This window comes from Vespula pensylvanica, chromosome 4, assembly GCF_014466175.1.
Source record: "Vespula pensylvanica isolate Volc-1 chromosome 4, ASM1446617v1, whole genome shotgun sequence".
NCBI lineage: Eukaryota > Metazoa > Arthropoda > Insecta > Hymenoptera > Vespidae > Vespula > Vespula pensylvanica.
Window position 1 is genome coordinate 10,136,043 of NC_057688.1, and position 18,590 is coordinate 10,154,632.

Below are 18,590 nucleotides of genomic sequence, written 5' to 3' on the forward strand. Positions count from 1 at the left end.
TATCTTTATTATGTATTTATTGTAACATTAATGATACGTAGATTATCGTAAATATTTTTCATCCATTAACAACATTATTGCTCATCGATAAGCCCAACAATATCCTTAAATAGAACGGTATAGAATAATATTGCGATTTTTTGCGATTATTATAGGATCGAGTTTGCATCTTCGAAAGATTTACAAGTATCTTCTTCGCAAGTGATTACCGGTATCGGTGCTTGGTCGGTAAAGATTTAATAGCGCCATCTATACGTAATAATACTGTAACGTCGTATCTCCCGTTTGTAGGTTGGAAGTAAGTACATACTTGAAAAATATTCCTCTAATGGTGATTATCTTTCCAAGGAGTGTTGAACGAACGTGATCGATAAACAGGTACTATATACGTTCGTACGTATACAGATTAATTAATAACGCGTAATGCAACAGCGCACGGATCGGACATGGAGGAATTATTTCAATTAAAGTCAGAAAATCTGGATCACTTGTTGCCACGAATAAAAAGGAATTTAATGTTGCCGAAGGAGAAATCGCAAATGTCTGCGTTGGAACAACTGACGGTTCTTCTAAAATCTCAAGTCCATGCCATTCGAAGTAGCGTTTTTACGAAGCTCATCAAATTCGATATAATTTCGACTCTGTGTGACGTTTTAAAGACTTTTCGGGAACCTCTTATAACGTAAAATACTTTATATTCGTATAATTTCATTATATTTTTACCGATACGATCGACGCATCGTCAGTCGTTTCGTTTATTCGTATATCGTTACAGACCCGCTCTCGAGTGTTTGGCATCAGCGAGCGAACATCGAAAGTTTTACGAAAGTCAGGTCGCCGCGGAAGCTGTGAGCTCTTTGCTTCGTCTTGCGCATTACATTGGAATGTCCACGGACGTAGAAATATGTCCTTCTTTGGAAAAGCTCCTTCGTGCTATTCGCGACATATTATTCAAGTAATAATATGTATTTGTCAACGCATGCCTTTATTAATAACAATTCGTAACAACGATTACTTTTTACGAGTTGTTATTAGTAAAAATCTCGAAAATAGTTTTTATAATTTCAGCGCGAGAAAATTAGGAATTGACGTCGATGACGTATGCGCTATCAATCAAATTTTTTCATTCATCAAGGAGACGAGCCAAAGATGCTTATCCTATGTATTAAGGTTTACGATTATCGACGTTTTAAACGTCGTACTCGAATACGTAACTTTGGACGGGTGCGAAAACGAAGATGAGAGATTGATTCTCGATGTTTGCAACGAGTCGATAAAATCGATGAAAGATATCCTGGAGCATGATTACGAAGAAGAGTACGCATCGACGAACGCTATTGTCGGTTTATGCTGCCTTTGCGCTTCCAGCATACGGTAAAGTTAAACATTTGTTCGGCTTTTTGTTTCGTCAATGACGATAAGAAGATACATATTTAGGACGGAATATGCATACGTCTCGTAGATTTTGCGACAAGGATTATCTGACGGACGTTGACGAGGTTGGTAATATGACTCCGATGCGGGACAAAATATCTCTCGCGAAGACTATTTATGCAATCGTTATGTATACCATCGTACCGCGTATCAAAGTAAGGCTAAAACATAAAGTATCCAATATATATATATATGAGCTCTATTAAAAAGCTGGATGCCGAATAACGTGTAATTATGTATTCGCTCTCGAACAGAGCGTACGCTTGGATCAAGAGAATTCCTTCAAATGTTACAATAGTTTTGTTTCCTGCCTCAACAACATGTACGATATGAGAGATTTTAGACGAGAGGATATAGCTAATCATTTAGCAGGAAACGGTTATCTAAAATATTTCTTACGTCTTAGCGCGCAACTTTCGTAAGTATGATACAATTGATAGAAGCCGTACGGTTATCTGGAAATGTTTAATATTTTTTTAATTAGATAAAAAAATCCTTCAGATTGCACCAACGACGAAGTATTTGTATCTTATTGACGCGGACATTGATCGCTTTAGCAAAATATTCTTTATCGATCGACAAGTTGCCCGAAGGCGTCAATGTGTTTTCAAGTAGAATGTTCGATGGATTTCTCTCTCTACCGAATGATCTCGAGCAGTGGACCGACGTAGTTGCGATTCCCGATGACCGTAATACAGCTTTAATGATCTCTCTCTACTATCATTATCATGCGACTAGGGAGTGAGTTGTTTTTACTCTTTCTCTCCCCCTCCACCCCTCTTTTGATTTCCCATGTAATGTACGTAGGTGAGTAGTCGTTTTTGAAGGACTGATTATCGTTTTGTTTCAGACTCGACATGATTTCGTTCGAATCTCTGATTAAAAGGCTGTTGATACTAGAGGACCTTCGGTCGATAACCGTACCAACTCTAAAGCCATTATGGTTTTTATTCGCTGTAAGTTTATTTGTTTTTATCGACAAGATAGAAACTCTATTCTAAACGAGTTTTGGTCTTTTTATTATTGTAAAATTTCTATTACCTAGGTATCATTTTTGTCTCATCCATCACCGGACAAAAACTGCGAATACGGAAATGCGGTGAAAAAATTAACAATGGCTTTACAATACTCGGAATTAAGCCAGTGTTACACTCATCACATCGAGCTCTTACATTTTTCTCTTAAATGCCCAGAGATAACGAACGACTTACGATACAGAGTAATGGATATGTGGCTGATAGAATCGGATGGTGACATCGCACCTCTCTTGAAGCTCGATTGTCACAGCGTCGTTAGGCATTGTTTACTGGTACGTTAGGCAACGTTTCCTACAACCCTCCGACCTCGTTACCTTACGACTCTTGAACAGTCGCGTCTCTTTAAATTTACGTAATTATCTCGCTTACTATAACCTTTTAAACGCAGATTATAATACAAAATGGAAGTCTCGATGGCGTGGTTCGCTTAGCTGTAAAAGGAATACGTCAATCAATGCAGATTGGTAAATGCGACGAGATCGCCGATATAGTTTGGAACATGCTTCCAAGTGTTCTGTTGTCCGGCAGTCCAAATCGAAGTATTTAATTTCTATGTTTATACTTTCTTGAAAGATTACAATAGACGTTCCTTTATCTTTGTCATATCGTCCGTACACACACACACACACACACATTTATATACGCACACGTGTGTGTACGTATGTATACACACGCATACGTATACGTATACGTATATATCGTGACATTATTTATAGTTGAACATATTAAAGCGGTGCTTGAACTATCTAGTACGTTGGAGCCTCGTTATTTGTCAACAAATACAATGAAGATGTGCGCAGATGCTCTCATAAAAATGATTTTAACCGAGGACGTAGATGTCAATTTTCAGAAATTACTTGTAAAGCAGGCATACATCGTACTTGTGGCTTCTACGGCACGCAATTATCTAAAAAGTGAGTGGCATCGAAAGGACCAGGCTAAAATAGAACGGTACTAGAATGTATAACATCTAAATGAGAAATACGATTAAAGGGAAGAATGTGCGTTTTACAGTTCTTTCAAAGTACGTGAATGAGACGAGATTATTGGAGAAATTACGCGATTATGCGTTTTCCGAAGACGAGTCGATATTATCTGCAATTTCGTTGAAATTCCTCGCTTTTATTATTCATTTACAATCACGATCTTCGATCGAGGTAAGAGGAAACGGAAATATAATAATTACTGCAATATAAAAAAGATATCGTGAAATCTACTCGAAAAATGTTTCATTTATAGTGCGTCAAACCCGTAACGATCGAAACGCGCGAATTATATGCCCTTTTGTGGATCGTTGAAAAGTCAGGACCGGTTTGTTCGAATGGCTTGGAATTTTTACACGAGTTGTTGAGTCAAAACAATGCAGGAATGGCTGTAACATTGAAAGACGTTTCCTTTAACGGAGCAGATAAAGACGAAATCACAACGATTCTAGATATTTACGAGATGCTTCATGTTATTCACTCGAAGGTGAGTCTGCGTAAGTGCGATGTAAAGGTAAGGTCATAATGGATCGATTGGTCGATTTGATCGTTCGATTATTTTCGCGATAGAGCATTCCAGCGGAAAGAGAAATTGTTTATCAATGCCTGGCCGACGTTCTCAAGTTTTGTCACGTCAAAGTAGAGACACTGATGTATCACCTATGTACTGCCATTAGTAACTACGATCTCGTTATCGGAATAGTAAAAACTCGCTATCGGTCTTCTCATTTTCTTCATTTCGTCACCACGTGGCTTCGCTATCGAAAGATATACGGCGACGACGAAGTGCCGTTTAACTCAAGATCTTTGTTCAAGTCACCTTTCGACGAAACTATGGAACAATTATCGGAATACGTGGATTTTCTCAAATCCGAAGACGAAGATGAGGCCTGCTCACGATTGTATCATGCGGTGAGTACGATCGTATCGCGTCTATACTTTCTTCAAATAGTATTCTCCGTCGGTACAATTTTTATATAAATATCTTGGTTTAGTTATCCTTTTTCAAAGGCTACAAGATGACGAACGTTCGTATCTTTGGAAACGAGGAAGGTGAGGTTTGCAGATTATTTTTAATACGCTGTGCAATATTCTATTACAGTCATTTGTGCATACAAAAAGTAGAAAAAGATTATCTAAATGTCGTCGCCAAAGATGTGAGTAACGCGTCTCTTTATTGTTTAGCTAGCTCTTCTTTTTCAAAATCCGCTTGTTCGTCGTCGACGTAAGCAGAAAGAACGTTGACTTTTCCAGGATAGCGGTTAGCAATAGATACATCGACGTTTCGACGGGTCGAAAGGCGTGTCTTATTTATTTGCGCGGACGTGCGTTACGTTGCATAAAACAGCCCTTAAAAGAGTTTAACCTGACGTCGATCTCTCCCTCCTCCAGCTAAAACGAGTAAGAAACGTAACGTAGTTTGTTGATGTATTTTTCATTGATACGGCATTTCATTTCGCGTTATGTCACATTAATAGTAATTTTATTTCATCTAACGATGAGAATACCTGATCGAACAAATAAATTTCTTTATAGCAAGAAGGAGAAACGCATTCCCGGATGCATCGTGTTTTGGCGACGCTGCTCGCCTGTTGCGATAACATTTTGCAAGCACCGCTCTCTTCGCAAGCTTGCTCGAATTGTCGGAAGAGGAATTCCTACGAAAGAAAGCGTTGCATTCGATCATATCTTTTCTATGTCGAAATAATCGCCGGATACGCGGATAAAGTGGACGAACGCTGGACTTTGACGATGGATTATTTTTTAACGATTACACATCAAGCTAGAAGAATTTGGACATATCTAATAGGAAGAGCTGCAAGCTGCGGATTAGCGTAAACCCTCTCTCTCCCTCTCTCTCTCTCCCTACGTATATATATATATATACACGCGTGTACATACACACACACACACATATATATATATATATCCATCCGCACCCTCACTGGCCATGCAGCGTCGTAAAAGCGTCACCCTTTAAGTGATAGTTGCCGCTATAACCTGTATCAGCATTCTGCAGGATATCCAAGAGGCGGAAACAGACGTACGATAAGAAGGACTTACGTTCTTGGTAGTCTCCTTGTAGGGGTACTCTGGAAACGTGAAAGTCTTGGCTAGGGAAGCCGGTCCTTCCTCAAAGTGTCCGATGACGAGGATCAGACTGAGCGCGAACGCCACCCTCGGCGCCATCTTGGATGGCCACCGACGATCAATAAACGAGGATGGCGCTTCGTTTCTCTCCCTCTTTTTCTCTCTTTCTTTCTCTCTTCTTCGCGCGCGCCCGCGCTTTCCTTAACTTTTAAGAAAAATACCGAACATCGAGAAACGGATACAAGCGAAGAACGAAGGGCGCGACTTTTCAGCGATCGATCGAAGCGTCCTTTCTTCGTAATCGAAAGCAAGAAGATCGACGTCGTACTTGGATCCTTCTTAGATTCGCGATAAAATTACTCGACCGTACATAAAAAGGTGAGATAGTATATGAAAGCATGAGAAACGTGCGGATAACTAGACGGACCGAGTTTATCGATATCTTTGCGTATAATATCGCGGTCGCGATATTTGCATAAAACGCATCAATGCTCACGAACCAAAGAGCGACAGAATTTATTGCTTTTGGCTCGTTCGTCCGAAAGAGACAAGCCGCGTGTTGTTTTTGTTAGTTTAACCGTAGTGCGCTTCACTCGATCTCGATATTCTGTATGCACAATACGTATCATTAATTCGAGACTACGGCGTTGATTGTCAACAATTTGTTTCTATTCGGCAGTTTACTTATACCAAGAGGAACGTGAAATCGAGCGAATCGTCTTTTTAAATAATATTCGAAAGATGAGCAAGTTTCCGACGTCGTTTCGAGATATCGTATTGCTATCCTAGGGATTACCTCGCTCTTCGTTTACCCACGTCGTTTCTTAACATCTCCCGGAATGTTGTTTCACGTTAAAAGTATGAAATAATGATAGACGATTTGATCGGGACAAAAAGTCTTCTAGAAGCAGAAACGAAGAACGTAGGCGTTTGTCAATGGTTTGGCAAGGGTCCAAATTCAGGGCCGGTACGAACCTGACACCGAAAGCAACAAGTACAATTAAGGGAAGCTGTCCTAACGTAAATTGATTCACGCAGGAGTTTCCCGTGTCCACGCGTTGACATTAATATTTTTGTAAATGCATCGATGCTTATTGTTAGAGACTAGGGCAAGATCGTTTAACGTAGCAGAGACATGATCTTAGATCGAGCGTCTGCTGCATATTTAACGTTTAATCTCTTTTTCGAAACTTTTCCAAGAACACGAAACAGTACGAAAGAAATTTTACGGTCGATTAGATAGAACTTTATTCCGTTGCAAAACGCTCGCGGGCTCGAGTTTGTTCCTTGATACGTTCCATGAATACTTAATAAAGGGAGAGGGAAGTAGAAAACCAAGTTCGCGCGTACGTTTCACGTGTTTTCATTCGAAATTTGTCGCAACTTATGTTTCGTTGAAAGAAATATCACACGGGCGTATCCTAAAGCTATGGTAAACGCGCGTATAGATTTTTCATTTGCTCCTCGATAATTATTTGTTTTTTGAGAATCTACGAAATTTCACCTAGGACGCATAATGCTTCGATCACTATGAATTTATTCAATTAGGAAATCTCGTTGCGCGGAGTACATTAGTTCCTTTCGTTGAAACGTTAGATAAATTTGTAACACAATGTCACTTTATCATTCGTCGACGTTCGCGGTGTGAATTATGGATAGCTTCGGACTCGCTGCTACCTTGGCGCATGCAGCATTACAACGCTGGGAAAGAGAGGGAGAGGGAGAAGAGGAGGGGGAGAGAGAGAGAGAGAGAGAGAGAAGCGACGTAAACGAAAATGTTTGTCGCACAGGTATTACGTGCAGGGAATTATAATGTGTCAATGGGAAAGGCTTTTTCAAATTGCAAACCTACATATTTACGATTGACTTTTGAACCGTTTCTTTCGTTTCCATATATATATACATATTTTATCGTAACTAGAAACAAAGAAAATTCTGACGAGAATATCGCAGCTGTTACTCTTGAATCGAAATCGAAGAAATCGGTCCAGGATGTATCCGCGCACAACTGGTCGAATTCGATGATTGGTCGAGCGCGCATCGTGGATTTAGCTGCGCGCGCAGAGTCGGCGCGCTTACACACTAGGAGACGAAGCGACGCGCGTCCTCAGAATCGTGCGAGACTTCGAGTCGGTCGGACGTGTGTACGTTTCTTCCTTCTTACGTCTTCTATATGTTTATACGTATATCAAAATATATTCGTACGTTACGCACATACGTAAATACATAGACTGCGTCGTATCATTCATTTATCGCGAACGTCCTTTTTCGTCGACTCAACAGAGTGTAACACGCAAAGAGAGAAACTTTGCTTTTCTTTGTGTATACGTGTGTGTATGTAACGTTGTGCACGCGCTATTACATAGCTTGATATCTTGTGTCTTGGCTTTTACGACGAACGAACGTCAGACCTCTCTCTAGAGAGATAGATAGATAGATAGATAGATAGATAGATAGAGAGAGAGAGAGAGAGAGAGACAAAGAGAGTGTCATCGTTTAGAACGAAGAAGAGAAAAAAGAAAGAGGAGGAAGCAGGATCGCAACTCGTCAAAGATCGCCCTGCGATCTGCGACGAGCGCGAAATTCGACGAACTCAAGCTTGGAAATAATCTCGGAGAAAGTGGCGAAGGAAGAGAAGGAGGACCTCGACGATTATATCTATTAACGACGAAACGTAAGCTTGTAATTTTTGGTATGTTCAGTTTTTCAAACGTATCTTCTTTTATAAATAAGTTACTTTGGTAGTTTACGAAATTATGTTATAAGAAATAACAACGACTTTATCGATTAATAAACGAGCGTTCTCTTTCGTTCTTAGAAATATTTCAGATTTTTTTCTTTGTGTTATTTCGTAATGTAATCTTTCAATATATTGGAACATTATTCGTAGAGGCGGACGTAAGAACGCCGCGCTCTGTTTTTGTTTTTCTCGTGTCGAAGAACGTCCTCGGATGACCTAGACGAAACGAATAACTCTGTTGGTAAGCGAAAATGAGTGTAAACGTAAAGAGACTCAGTTGCGAGGACTACTCGAGCTTTGATCGGCTCTTTTTTCGTTCCTACGGCCAAAGGATGCGATACGTTCTTTCGAGCAACGCCGGAGGAATTTCGATCGTCGGACAAGAAGTCGAGAAACTCGCGCGACGGCTCCTATCCCGCATCCATTTCCAGATCACGTTCGACCGGATCTTCGAAGGACTGACCGAAGATATTGTCGCCGATGCACCCTCTAACGCGAGTCGATGTGTGCGTGTGTGCGTGTATGCATATATACATATTTAGATAGACGCACCTTTTGGTACTCGGACAAACGTCGATTGGACTTAGGATTCGTAAAAGGTACAAAACGTACTGTCGGATCAATCGTGCATCGAGAAAGGAAAAAATCACGAAAGAAGTCAACGGTATTAACGATAATCAATTAACGTATTTACTTTGATTTATTATATTGCTACGAGCGGACGGTAATTAAAATTATTCGCGAGGAAAGTTCGATCGTTAATTAAAATGTGTAAGCAAATTTTGCTCGTTTCGTACGTCATTTGAAAACGAGACGACGATCGCGACAAATTTTTCGATTTTATCGAGAGAAAATTTGTAAATTGGACGTTTCGCTTTTTTCTCTTTTGTTTTTTTTTTCGTCGTGCGCATTCGAGCGAATCAACTTACTGTTAGCGAAGGTCGCTCGATCGGTGCGATTGCGAATGTGCATACGCGCGGTCGCACATGCACTTTCTAGCTTTGCAAATGTTCATCCCTAAACTTCCGAGGACTCTTTCGCATCGTTGTCTCTTATTTTCGAGTCGAGTTTATCGACACAGACATCGAGGGTTTACCGACGAACCGATCGATCGGCTTCCTTATCAAAATTATTCGTTTAACATTTTTCCAACGATAACGAGCAAACGAGCAGTGCAATAATAACGAGCAATGCAAATGAGAGAGAATTAAAAGGAGAAGAAAAATCCCATCCACTGAAATGGAAAAAAAGACTTTTCGAAGATACCTTTTACGCGAACAGACGAGTCTCTTATGCAATGCTTTTTCGTGTTTATATTTTCTCGTTAACTTTGCGGAGAGAAGAAAAGTAAAGAAAGTTGCAGTCGTCGAGTTACTTAATATTACGTCGAGCAATAAAGGAATAGGTCCGTCGAAGAGGTGGATATGGCGATGAAGTAGAAGTATCGGTGCACGGTACAAAGTTTCGAAACTGCTTTGAACTCGTCCGTGTCCGGAAGTGCCAGTCCCAGGCGATCGGTGAACGAAACGATACTTGACTTTACGACGACGACGAACTTTGTGCGGTATTAAGCCTTTCGCGTTTACGGAGTCGCTTTTATAGGCAAAAGAGGGACTACACCCCGTCTCTCTCTCTCTCTCTCTCTCTCTCTCTCTCCCCCCCCGTGTTTTCACTCATTTTGCGCGCGCGTTTCACTAGAGATACGTAAGGAATCGCAATGTTTCCATTTTTCATTGTACCATTTCCGTACGCAACGTTCGAAAAATACTCGCACGGTTGAGAGTTCATTCCCGTAATAAACAGCGAACGAATGTAGGCGCGAAAGCACAAGTAACCACGTGCCACCGGCAATTTATTACGTCTCATTTAGTCGCCGACTAAGCGCGTCAACCGAAACAACGATCGGCAACAACGATCGCGTTAGGGCTTCGCAAATATACGAGTAACGAGCGTTCGTACTCGTACGTTCGACGTCCTTCATTTTGCCCATTCTTTTCTTCCGTGATGTTAACATCAGGATTCCGAAAGAGCGAACGAAGGATCGAGGGGGAAAGAGACGGAGGCGATCGGGACTTGAATGTTTGTTCGATGCAATATCGGACCAATGCTCGACGAGATACAGTCGAGAGTATTAAAAACCAGTTCCGATCTTTCGAGCCGTGCTCGCATATTCGATGAAGCTTCGCGATCTTTCTTTACCGACTATATTCTCTCAAAGGTTATACTTGCGAAGGAATGTCATTTTTTATGGGCGCGTCTTTACCTCGTATAAATAAAAGTCGCTTTTTTTTTTCAAACGCGTAGTTTTTAAATCTCGTCAGATGGAATACTAGTCGCCATTAATACCGTCATTGATCCCAAACTATCCATCGGAAATTTCACATTTTCCTTTGATTCGAAATTCGGTCATAAATCGAAAAGTAATGCGAATCGGAAAGAAACGGATAATGTCTACGCGACAATACGTTCTCCCGCGTTTTATAAAATCGTATTTATCAATCAAAAATTGAATTCGCGCGAAAGAAAGTCCTTTTTAACTAGCTCCCACAAGTTTTTTTTTTGGTTCGTTCGCAGCGAGCGTAATTTCCATCACTTCGATTGTTTCTAAATGAAAAAGGGTGAGAGAGGGATGGTCGAGAAGAGGACGATCGATGAAACGAGTAAAAAAACGTTGATTATTCTCCTGAATGTTACTCGAGCGTTAAGGTGAGACAGAGAGATGGGTGTAGGGGGAGTGCTTCTTAATAGGCGAGAGAGAGAGAGAGAGAGAGAGAGAGAGAGAGAGAGAAAGGAATGATCGAAGCTGTCCATTACGGGGAATGCGAGATATTTTGTTGGAGGTCGAGGCGCGTAGCTGGCCCAGCGGTGCGTAACGTCGCTTAATAAATCTCACTGGTTATTAGAAGCCCATTCGATTAATTCGTATCTCGACGGAAGCGAGGCTGTGGCGATGTAATTGGCGAGATCGATAGCCCGTGTGGCTCGCTAAAGACGCGCGCGCACGTACGCGCGTATCCACGCGTATAAGAGCTTACCAAGCTCGCACGCGCGTTAAAACACAGTCTGCGAAATTGCGTGCGGACGATTTCATTCGTTTTACGCGACAGTCGCATGCATAGGTACATATACTACGCGCGCGTATCCAAGGCCGACGGGTCTATCTTGGTACGTTATCGCATCCAGTTCGAACGCGCTTTCGTATTTAGCGGTTTACGACTCGTCGAAACGCTTGCCGCAAAGTGCACGCGGATGGCCCGTTTTTTGTCTTTTAACGATTATTACTCGATCGTTTCTTATTTCACCTTATGCAACCGACTCTCGGATCGTAAAGAGTTTACATTTTATTAACGATGTTACATTTTATTAACGTTGATAAAAGGACGACTGAAATTTTTGTCGCTTTAGCGATCGCAGCCTATATTCGTTAAACGAGAATAAAGCGTTCTTAATTTACGACGAACGAACATGAAAAATTTGCGCGGTTGGATTTCCATCGAAGCGGAATTTCCGATTGCCGTTTTTTTTTGTCGTACTTTCGACACGATATATCTATCATCCACCCAACTATATACGCGGTTTATATCTATCGAATTCGCCATAGAACTCGGATGGATTTTGAGCTATGTAGCCGTAACCGAGGTAGATATTGTCGCTCGAGCGTGACATCGTCGATATATTTCGTAGCGCGAGCGTTCGCAATCGAAGCGGTAAGAATCGCGGAAGCAGAATCGCCGGAAAATCGATCGATCGATCTCGCGACCGTGCTTAGACGAGCGGTCATCGGTGAGGACGAGGACGACGACGACGGCGGCGACGACGAAGACGGATACGATCGATCCATCCTGTTCTCTCGTTACGAACTAGGTAAATATAACGGCGTTAGCATCGTACGGACGAGCGAGCATAAAAGGGTTGCGTCTCCCTCTTCTTTACCGGCCATTAACGGATTCACCGCGGAAAGAATGCAATTACGTAAGAAATTCGTTTTATCAATCGAATTTTAATGCCGACCGAAAAAGAGAGATCGTTACAGGTATCCGAGACAAAAGTCGATGCGACGAAAATTTCTACAACGGAGGATCTTTTGTTAGATTTTTGGCCGCGATCGTCGGAAGTTTCGCGTTTAAACGCGAATGATTTTACGCGATTGCTTTGGTGCGTCCAAGACGACGACGGGCTCGAACCTTGCCGGATAGTAGACGGTGCGATTTCATTCCTGCAGAGTGGAAAATCAATTTGCCGAGAGAGAAGGAGAGAATGGGTCGGCGGGATAGGAAGACGAGGAATTTTTCAAAGCGGAGCCCGACCGTCGGAGATCGCGGACAGCGTGTTTGCGCGAGCACTCTGCGAAGCCGAGAGACTCCGGTAGAATTTCGCGAACGAGCTCGCCGCACCGGCCAAAACTGTGTTAATGCGCCGAGAGTCCGTATACGAGTCGCCCTATTACCTCCGCTATATTACCAACAATGCAATTAGAATTCGTCCGTACATACCTACGTACACGTATCGTGCCGACCACAATGCGCTTCGTGACCAATAAACCTCCTACTCGGCGAGCGTACTTTTTATCCGAACGTAGGGAAAGGGACAAAAGGGCTCTTTGGGATTCGATTAATGTCGACAATGCGACGGAGAAGAAGCGCGTCGTACTTCGCGAAGGAGAAGGAAACGAGAAGGGGGATCTCGATTAGTCTAGACAAATATTGTATCGCAGAGTCGTGCTTTCTACGACGAAAGTTTCGTTAAACTCGTTCAGACTCGTGCACAAATATATGGGACGAGAGACGATCGTGCGCCAGCCGTTCCGATACATTTCGAGCGAGCGCCGTTTTAAGGCCATTGAAAATTCGCCATTGATTGGAAAACGAGCTTGATTGAATGACGCGCGATGGCTGTGCAAGTTGCAAAAAAAGTGCAATCAACGGGCGCCGAGTGGTTATTCATGATTTTATCGAGAAAAGTCTATTTGCAATAGTAAGCGCGAATTAGAAGATCCATCGAACGAGAAGAATCGTTCTTGGCTTCGTTTTATATCGCCATTATCGCGAAGCGTTTCGTCTATTTTCTTCGGTCGCACGCTCTCTTTCGTTCCTAAGCAACAGAGCGCGAATGACGAGTCTCGTTCTTCGCGTTTTACGTCTTCTCGACGCCGCGTCGCGCCGTTAAACTCTCGACGCGGCCGCCACGCCATAACCGTAAACTTCAGCGATAAGCGTTCGCGATCGTCGCCCGATTAATTTTTTCGCCTTTCCTCGTATATTTTTCTCGAAGTCGGACGAAGCGATGTACGTTTCGACGAGTAGAAGCGGCGATGCCTAGTCTAGTCGCTCGTAAAGTTCATCCTCTCTCTCGTTTGACCCCGATACGAACTCGAAGATTGGCTTCGTTAAAACAGAGGCACGACGTCCGTGTTCATGACGGAAGGAATTCGTAGATACGCACGCTCTCGTTCCTACGTTCGTGTACGTAGGCGATGTACGGTGGACTTAATTAAAGGTGGACGAGTGTGTTGGTACGCGGTGTACCAAAGTCCTCCCTCTCCAGCCCTTCTACGTACGCGAGTGCTCGAGAGTTACTCGGTCGGTCGGTCGGTCGCTCGCTCGCTCGCTCGTCGCGGCCGTCGAAGAAAGAAGGAAGCGTTGCTTTCGTGGCAAAACCCGAACGAAAAAAGAACCCAAGCGATTCTGCGCTAGACACGGAAAATCGGCGCGAGAGCCCTCATCCATCTCCCTTTACCTCGACCGTTGATCGAGAACGACGAGTCCGCCGCGAAAGGGAGGATCTAGCGCAGGTGTCTGACGAAATGTAAATCTAATATCCTAGCAAAGTTCCCTTTATCGAGAGAAACCGTTCTTAGCTCGTCTGCCGCTTCGATTATCCCTTACTCGGGATAACTCGCGTCGCCAGGGAGAGGAAAATTTTCGATCGATTATTCCGATGCACACCGAAGATTCGACGAATTTATACAAATTAGACGTTAAAACATTTCCGCGATCGAACGGTGCTAACCGTTATAACGGCCTGCATAATTCGGACCGAGGCTGTCTGCGAAGGCACCACAGTGAAGGGCTCTATTCTCTCTAGACAGAGATGGCTTTGTACCGACGTTTCCTCGAGCGAGCTCGTACCTCCTTCTCCGTTCTGTCCCGCTTACGACGAGTCGGCTCGACGACCTTTTAAATATCTCCTTCTATGATATTATAATTTTCTCCGCGGTTCCATCCGAGCACCGAAGTATCTATCGCCGAGATCGTAGAATTAGAAACTGTAGCGTTCATTGATTTATTCAAAATTCAATCAGCCTAGTTCGACGAGCAAAATTAGTTGGATCGGTCGACCGTGTATCTACGTGGATAACAAGTAGATACTCTCCGGAGATTCGACTTTGGTCTATCGACCGAGTTGGCCTTTACCGATATCCATGCTTTTAGTCGAAATAAGAAAAGAAACGAAATGGCAGGGTTCGCAACGATCGAAGGATACCTTTCGCGCTGCTAATCGATCGAGAAAATAAGAAACGTCGAGCGTTGGGGCGGGTGGATCGGAGCGGATCATTTGCGAAGCGCACTCTTCCTCTCTTTATTTCTCGTTCGAGAGATCGTTTATGGGTGATACGGTGAACCGAAAAATTTGCTTTTCATGGAGTGGAAGTCTCTCGCGTTGCAAAAGACATCCCGTGGGTCCATTAACCTTCCTCGACGCGATAGAAGAAGAGGAGTAGGAGGAAGAGGGAGGAGAAGGAAGATGGGGTAGAAATAGAGGGGCTGGAAAATAAACAGACGAGAGCTAGGAAAGCGTCCAGGGGTGGTGATGGCGTGTCTGGATATCGATCCTGACTTCCGGAACGTTACCACCGTGGCCTAGCTTTGTCGTTCTCGTTTGCCTGACCCTTTCCGACTCGGACTCGCTTCTCTTGCTCGAGAAGGACGATTATAGGAACATCTTTGCCAAAAATTATCTCCTTCGATCCCGTAGTTCTTATTACGATCGTTTCTATGGGTTGAAGCGTGCGTTGAATCGCTTACGTAGCTCCTTCCCTTTTCGTACTTTTTCGTGATCCGCAGAGGTACTTTGTCGAATTAAAGACAACGAGAACCGTGGTAGTAAGAAGTAGCAAGAAAATGAAATATCCGGTTGGATTTAAGATGGCGATCCTTGCTAGTTTAATTTCTTTCTTCTGGGAGGCGAGCGAACAAAGAAAAAGACTAATTCTTGTAACGTTGATCGGACCCTTTGTATTCTCGAATTTTCTTCCAAGCGCGTAAAAAGACCAAGAGAAAAAGAGAGGGCGCGCACGCGCGCGCATAAAACTCCTGCTCTCGTTTCTTAAATAATTACGAGCACCGACGGAACCCGAAGAATATTCTGGAAAAGTACTTTTCAGCTTTATCAACGAAACCAAGCGGATTTTCCGAGAGGTAATAATACACCAAGGAACTATAAATTGCACTTTTTTTTGTTTCTTCGAAGGAGAGTTTGTATGTTTTTTTCCTTTTTTTTTTTTCCTTCTTTCTTTTCGGCCGAATATGCGAGCTGCCGAAACGTGCTCGATCGAGGAACGAGGATAATCCGAATCGGATAATACGCGTTAGAACGAAAGGCATCTTCGAAACGTGCGACGCCATCATCGTTGTCGCCGTAGTCGTAAATTCGAAGCACCGATAAAGTATCGAAATCTGCAAGGCCATCTTTCCTCACCCCCCCCCCTCTCTCTCTCTCTTTCTGCCCACATATATCCCTATCTCTGTTTCGCGAGCGCGTCCTTCTTGGTAGCCTGTAAAAGGACCGCTAATGGAAATCTATGAGAACGAGGCGATAAACCTCCGACTATTATTCCCATCGATCTGGCGTTTCGCCAAAGGAGAATGTACTTAAATATCTGCAGACATCGTGCGCGTGCATACCGTACGCGCGATTAAGGGGAAAGGCGAACGAGCGCGCAAACGGAAGCCGGAAGTTTCGAGATACTCGGGAGGAGGAATTTCGCGTCTACGCGAACGACGATCCATCGTGCCACTTCCGTTCGATCAGCGTCCAGAATGAACTTTTCTCTCTTTCTCGAGCGTAACCGACGGATCATTCCGAGCAGTCTCAGCGCCGATTCAGATCCCGCGATAAAAGTAAAATTTTCGTTATATGCTTATCGCGAGAAATACTTTCGAATCGCGAATCTCTTCTATCCTCTATTGGCTAATAGCTTATTATCTTCTCGGCGCTAATCTCGACGCGTTTCGACGGAAAGACCGCTTTCCAATTTTTCTCCTCTCGAATCGTTCGATCGAAAAGACATTCTCTCAATCTCCTTGCTCCGTTTGCCCTTCGCCGGAGGAAAAATCGATCGATCGATCGATCGATCGAAGACAACGGAGGTAAAAGCGGCGGCTTGGCTCTGCGCCACGAAACAAAAGTTTCGTCGGTCCCTATTTCACGAAAGAAGGAAGGATATACCAGGGCTAATTTCTTTTCCACCTCCTTCCCAAGTTCGACTCTTTCGTCGATCGGCGCGATCCGAATAGACAGACGACCGGTTCTCTTCGCTATCTGTGAGAGGGAAATCGATAAACAAATGCCTGCCTATGACCAACTCTTATCATGGATCTTGAGGTATCGTCGAGATAGGCAATTAAAGAAAAATGGGAAAATCGATTAGCAGAAAAATCGAGAGAGAAACCGAGCGAGTTTTCTCTTCCCCTTTCTTTTTCTCGAGTTGTCGCCGCGCGACGACTGCAGGACAATCGCAGGTTAATTTCACGGTGCGACGAGCCGCGTCTCGGAGAAACGAAATCTGACCCAGTTAACTCGCTTCGCTATAACCAGTAGAGTCGCAAAGACGACGATGCTCCGGAGTCGACACACAATTACTACGGCACTCGGAGGGGCCGAGGAGAGAAAAAAGGTTCACGTACCAAAGTACAAAAGTAAAAGATAATATATACTACCGCGGGAAAATAAAGTACAGGTACGAGTACGTACGTTCGTTAATTAAGTCTGGGGAGAAAGAAAAGAGCGTCTCGTTTTTTTTCTTCTTTATGCGAAATCGTAAATGCCGGTCGACTCGCGTCTTTCATCAAACTTCCTTCTCTTCGATAAACATTTCAACGGGCATGCGAAAAGATCGTCTCTGAAAAGATGCGCCAGAATTTCGCTTCTTTTCAGATGCCACCTTTCTCGGCTCTCCTTTCCGACGGTTCCAAATAATCGCTTTACATTAAAACGCGAGACTTGTTAAGCGCGATTCTATCCCGGACGACGAGTGAAACGTCGATCGAAGTCGTCTTACCGAGCCCTAAATAATCAATTGTTCTCGTTGAACTCTTTCCACGATAGAACGAAATATTTTCGTACGAAACGAAACAATTCGAGTAGACGGGACCAAATGAAAATTCTGCGAATAATCTCCATTCCGAAGGATTATATATCTCGTGTGTACGTACCGAAAAATGGAGAAAGAGGGAGAGGGAGATAGCAGCGACGATTCTTCGATAAAAATTCCGGAAAAGTCGACGAGCCGATAGTCGAGCAATTCCATTTGTACGCGCGAATCGCCATTTCAGCTAACGCGCGCACTCGCATCGATTTTTTCTTGGATCATTTTTCATGGATATTTCCATAGGGCGTATTCAAAATTATAACTTTTTGCTACGTGCACCAAGGAGAAGCCATTTCGTTCGATACTCCCTGGACGCAAAGCGACCTGCAAGTCTTTCCATAACGTCGCGTAAACAACCTCGTATCCATATCGGCGAAAGGAAACGAAGAATAAATATTAAATAATAAGTAATAAATTCTATTCTATCATTGTTTCTCGATATCACGTTATTTACGGTATCCTCGCCGTTGGATATCAGAATTGGAGAAATACGACGTTATATCGAAGCACACGTTTCTTATCTCGTTTTCCTTACGCTCGACTATTTTGGCTTCTTTCGTTTCTCATATCCAACGGCCGACCGGTCGAACGCTCTTAAGACGTTTAACAGGTGGCAGATTATCCGAATAGAAATGGCGAATAGAAAAACCTAAACAAAGAAGAGAGAATATTCGATGGCAAATTTTCATTTCGTTTCAATATCGAGTAGAAAATGTTTAATCGTTTGCATGGCAAGACTTCTTTCACAGCCGACGAAAGAACTCCGCGAAATATCTTCTCGAAAGAAAGACGATCTAACGTGTTACATGGGTGTATCGCATCGATAAAAATTTATCGACGAAAGTCCCTGACGAGTTGTCCTTAAAAAGGGACGAATTGGTAACGCTAATACGAAGAAGATAGAAAGCTACCTCGAATATCGAACGATCGTTCTC

At 43.2% G+C, this 18,590-nt stretch overlaps 3 protein-coding genes across 3 annotated transcripts in view; 2 read left to right on the top strand and 1 right to left on the bottom strand.

Moving 5' to 3' along the window:
• LOC122628881 lies at positions 1-5,669 on the bottom strand. Its single transcript, XM_043811693.1, has 3 exons — positions 5,519-5,669; positions 4,963-5,112; positions 1-4,846 (listed from the first exon to the last, which is right to left on the bottom strand). Exons 1-3 carry the CDS (start codon positions 5,642-5,644, stop codon positions 4,766-4,768), a joined length of 357 nt encoding a protein of 118 aa, XP_043667628.1. The 5' UTR covers positions 5,645-5,669; the 3' UTR covers positions 1-4,765.
• On the top strand, positions 447-4,720 carry LOC122628610. Its single transcript, XM_043811049.1, has 14 exons — positions 447-682; positions 776-955; positions 1,069-1,374; positions 1,421-1,589; positions 1,689-1,852; positions 2,285-2,390; positions 2,480-2,743; positions 2,860-3,010; positions 3,188-3,424; positions 3,459-3,658; positions 3,711-3,941; positions 4,025-4,366; positions 4,450-4,611; positions 4,709-4,720. The coding sequence occupies exons 1-14, from the start codon at positions 447-449 to the stop codon at positions 4,718-4,720; spliced, it is 2,760 nt and encodes a 919-aa protein (XP_043666984.1).
• A 1,994-nt stretch (positions 5,670-7,663) lies between the features above and the next one.
• The window catches only part of LOC122628873 (RNA binding protein fox-1 homolog 2), a 75,092-nt gene continuing 64,165 nt past the window's right edge, over positions 7,664-18,590 (top strand). The window contains exon 1 of the mRNA XM_043811665.1: positions 7,664-8,237. The gene's annotated coding sequence lies outside the window, so the exon portion shown is untranslated. The remainder of the gene's footprint in view (positions 8,238-18,590) is intronic.

What these genes read in the sequence shown, in the direction of transcription:
- LOC122628610 (XM_043811049.1), top strand. Translation starts at nt 447, where the DNA reads ATGGAGGAATTATTTCAATTAAAGTCAGAAAATCTGGATCACTTGTTG. An exon ending in CCATCGTACCGCGTATCAAA is followed by an intron (nt 1,590 to 1,688) that starts GTAAGGCTAAAA and finishes GCTCTCGAACAG; the next exon opens with AGCGTACGCTTGGATCAAGA. An exon ending in CATTATGGTTTTTATTCGCT is followed by an intron (nt 2,391 to 2,479) that starts GTAAGTTTATTT and finishes TCTATTACCTAG; the next exon opens with GTATCATTTTTGTCTCATCC.
- LOC122628881 (XM_043811693.1), bottom strand. Translation starts at nt 5,644, where the DNA reads ATGGCGCCGAGGGTGGCGTTCGCGCTCAGTCTGATCCTCGTCATCGGA. An exon ending in ACAAGGAGACTACCAAGAAC is followed by an intron (nt 5,113 to 5,518) that starts GTAAGTCCTTCT and finishes TTTCTTTCGTAG; the next exon opens with GAATTCCTCTTCCGACAATT. An exon ending in AAATTTATTTGTTCGATCAG is followed by an intron (nt 4,847 to 4,962) that starts GTATTCTCATCG and finishes TACTCGTTTTAG; the next exon opens with CTGGAGGAGGGAGAGATCGA.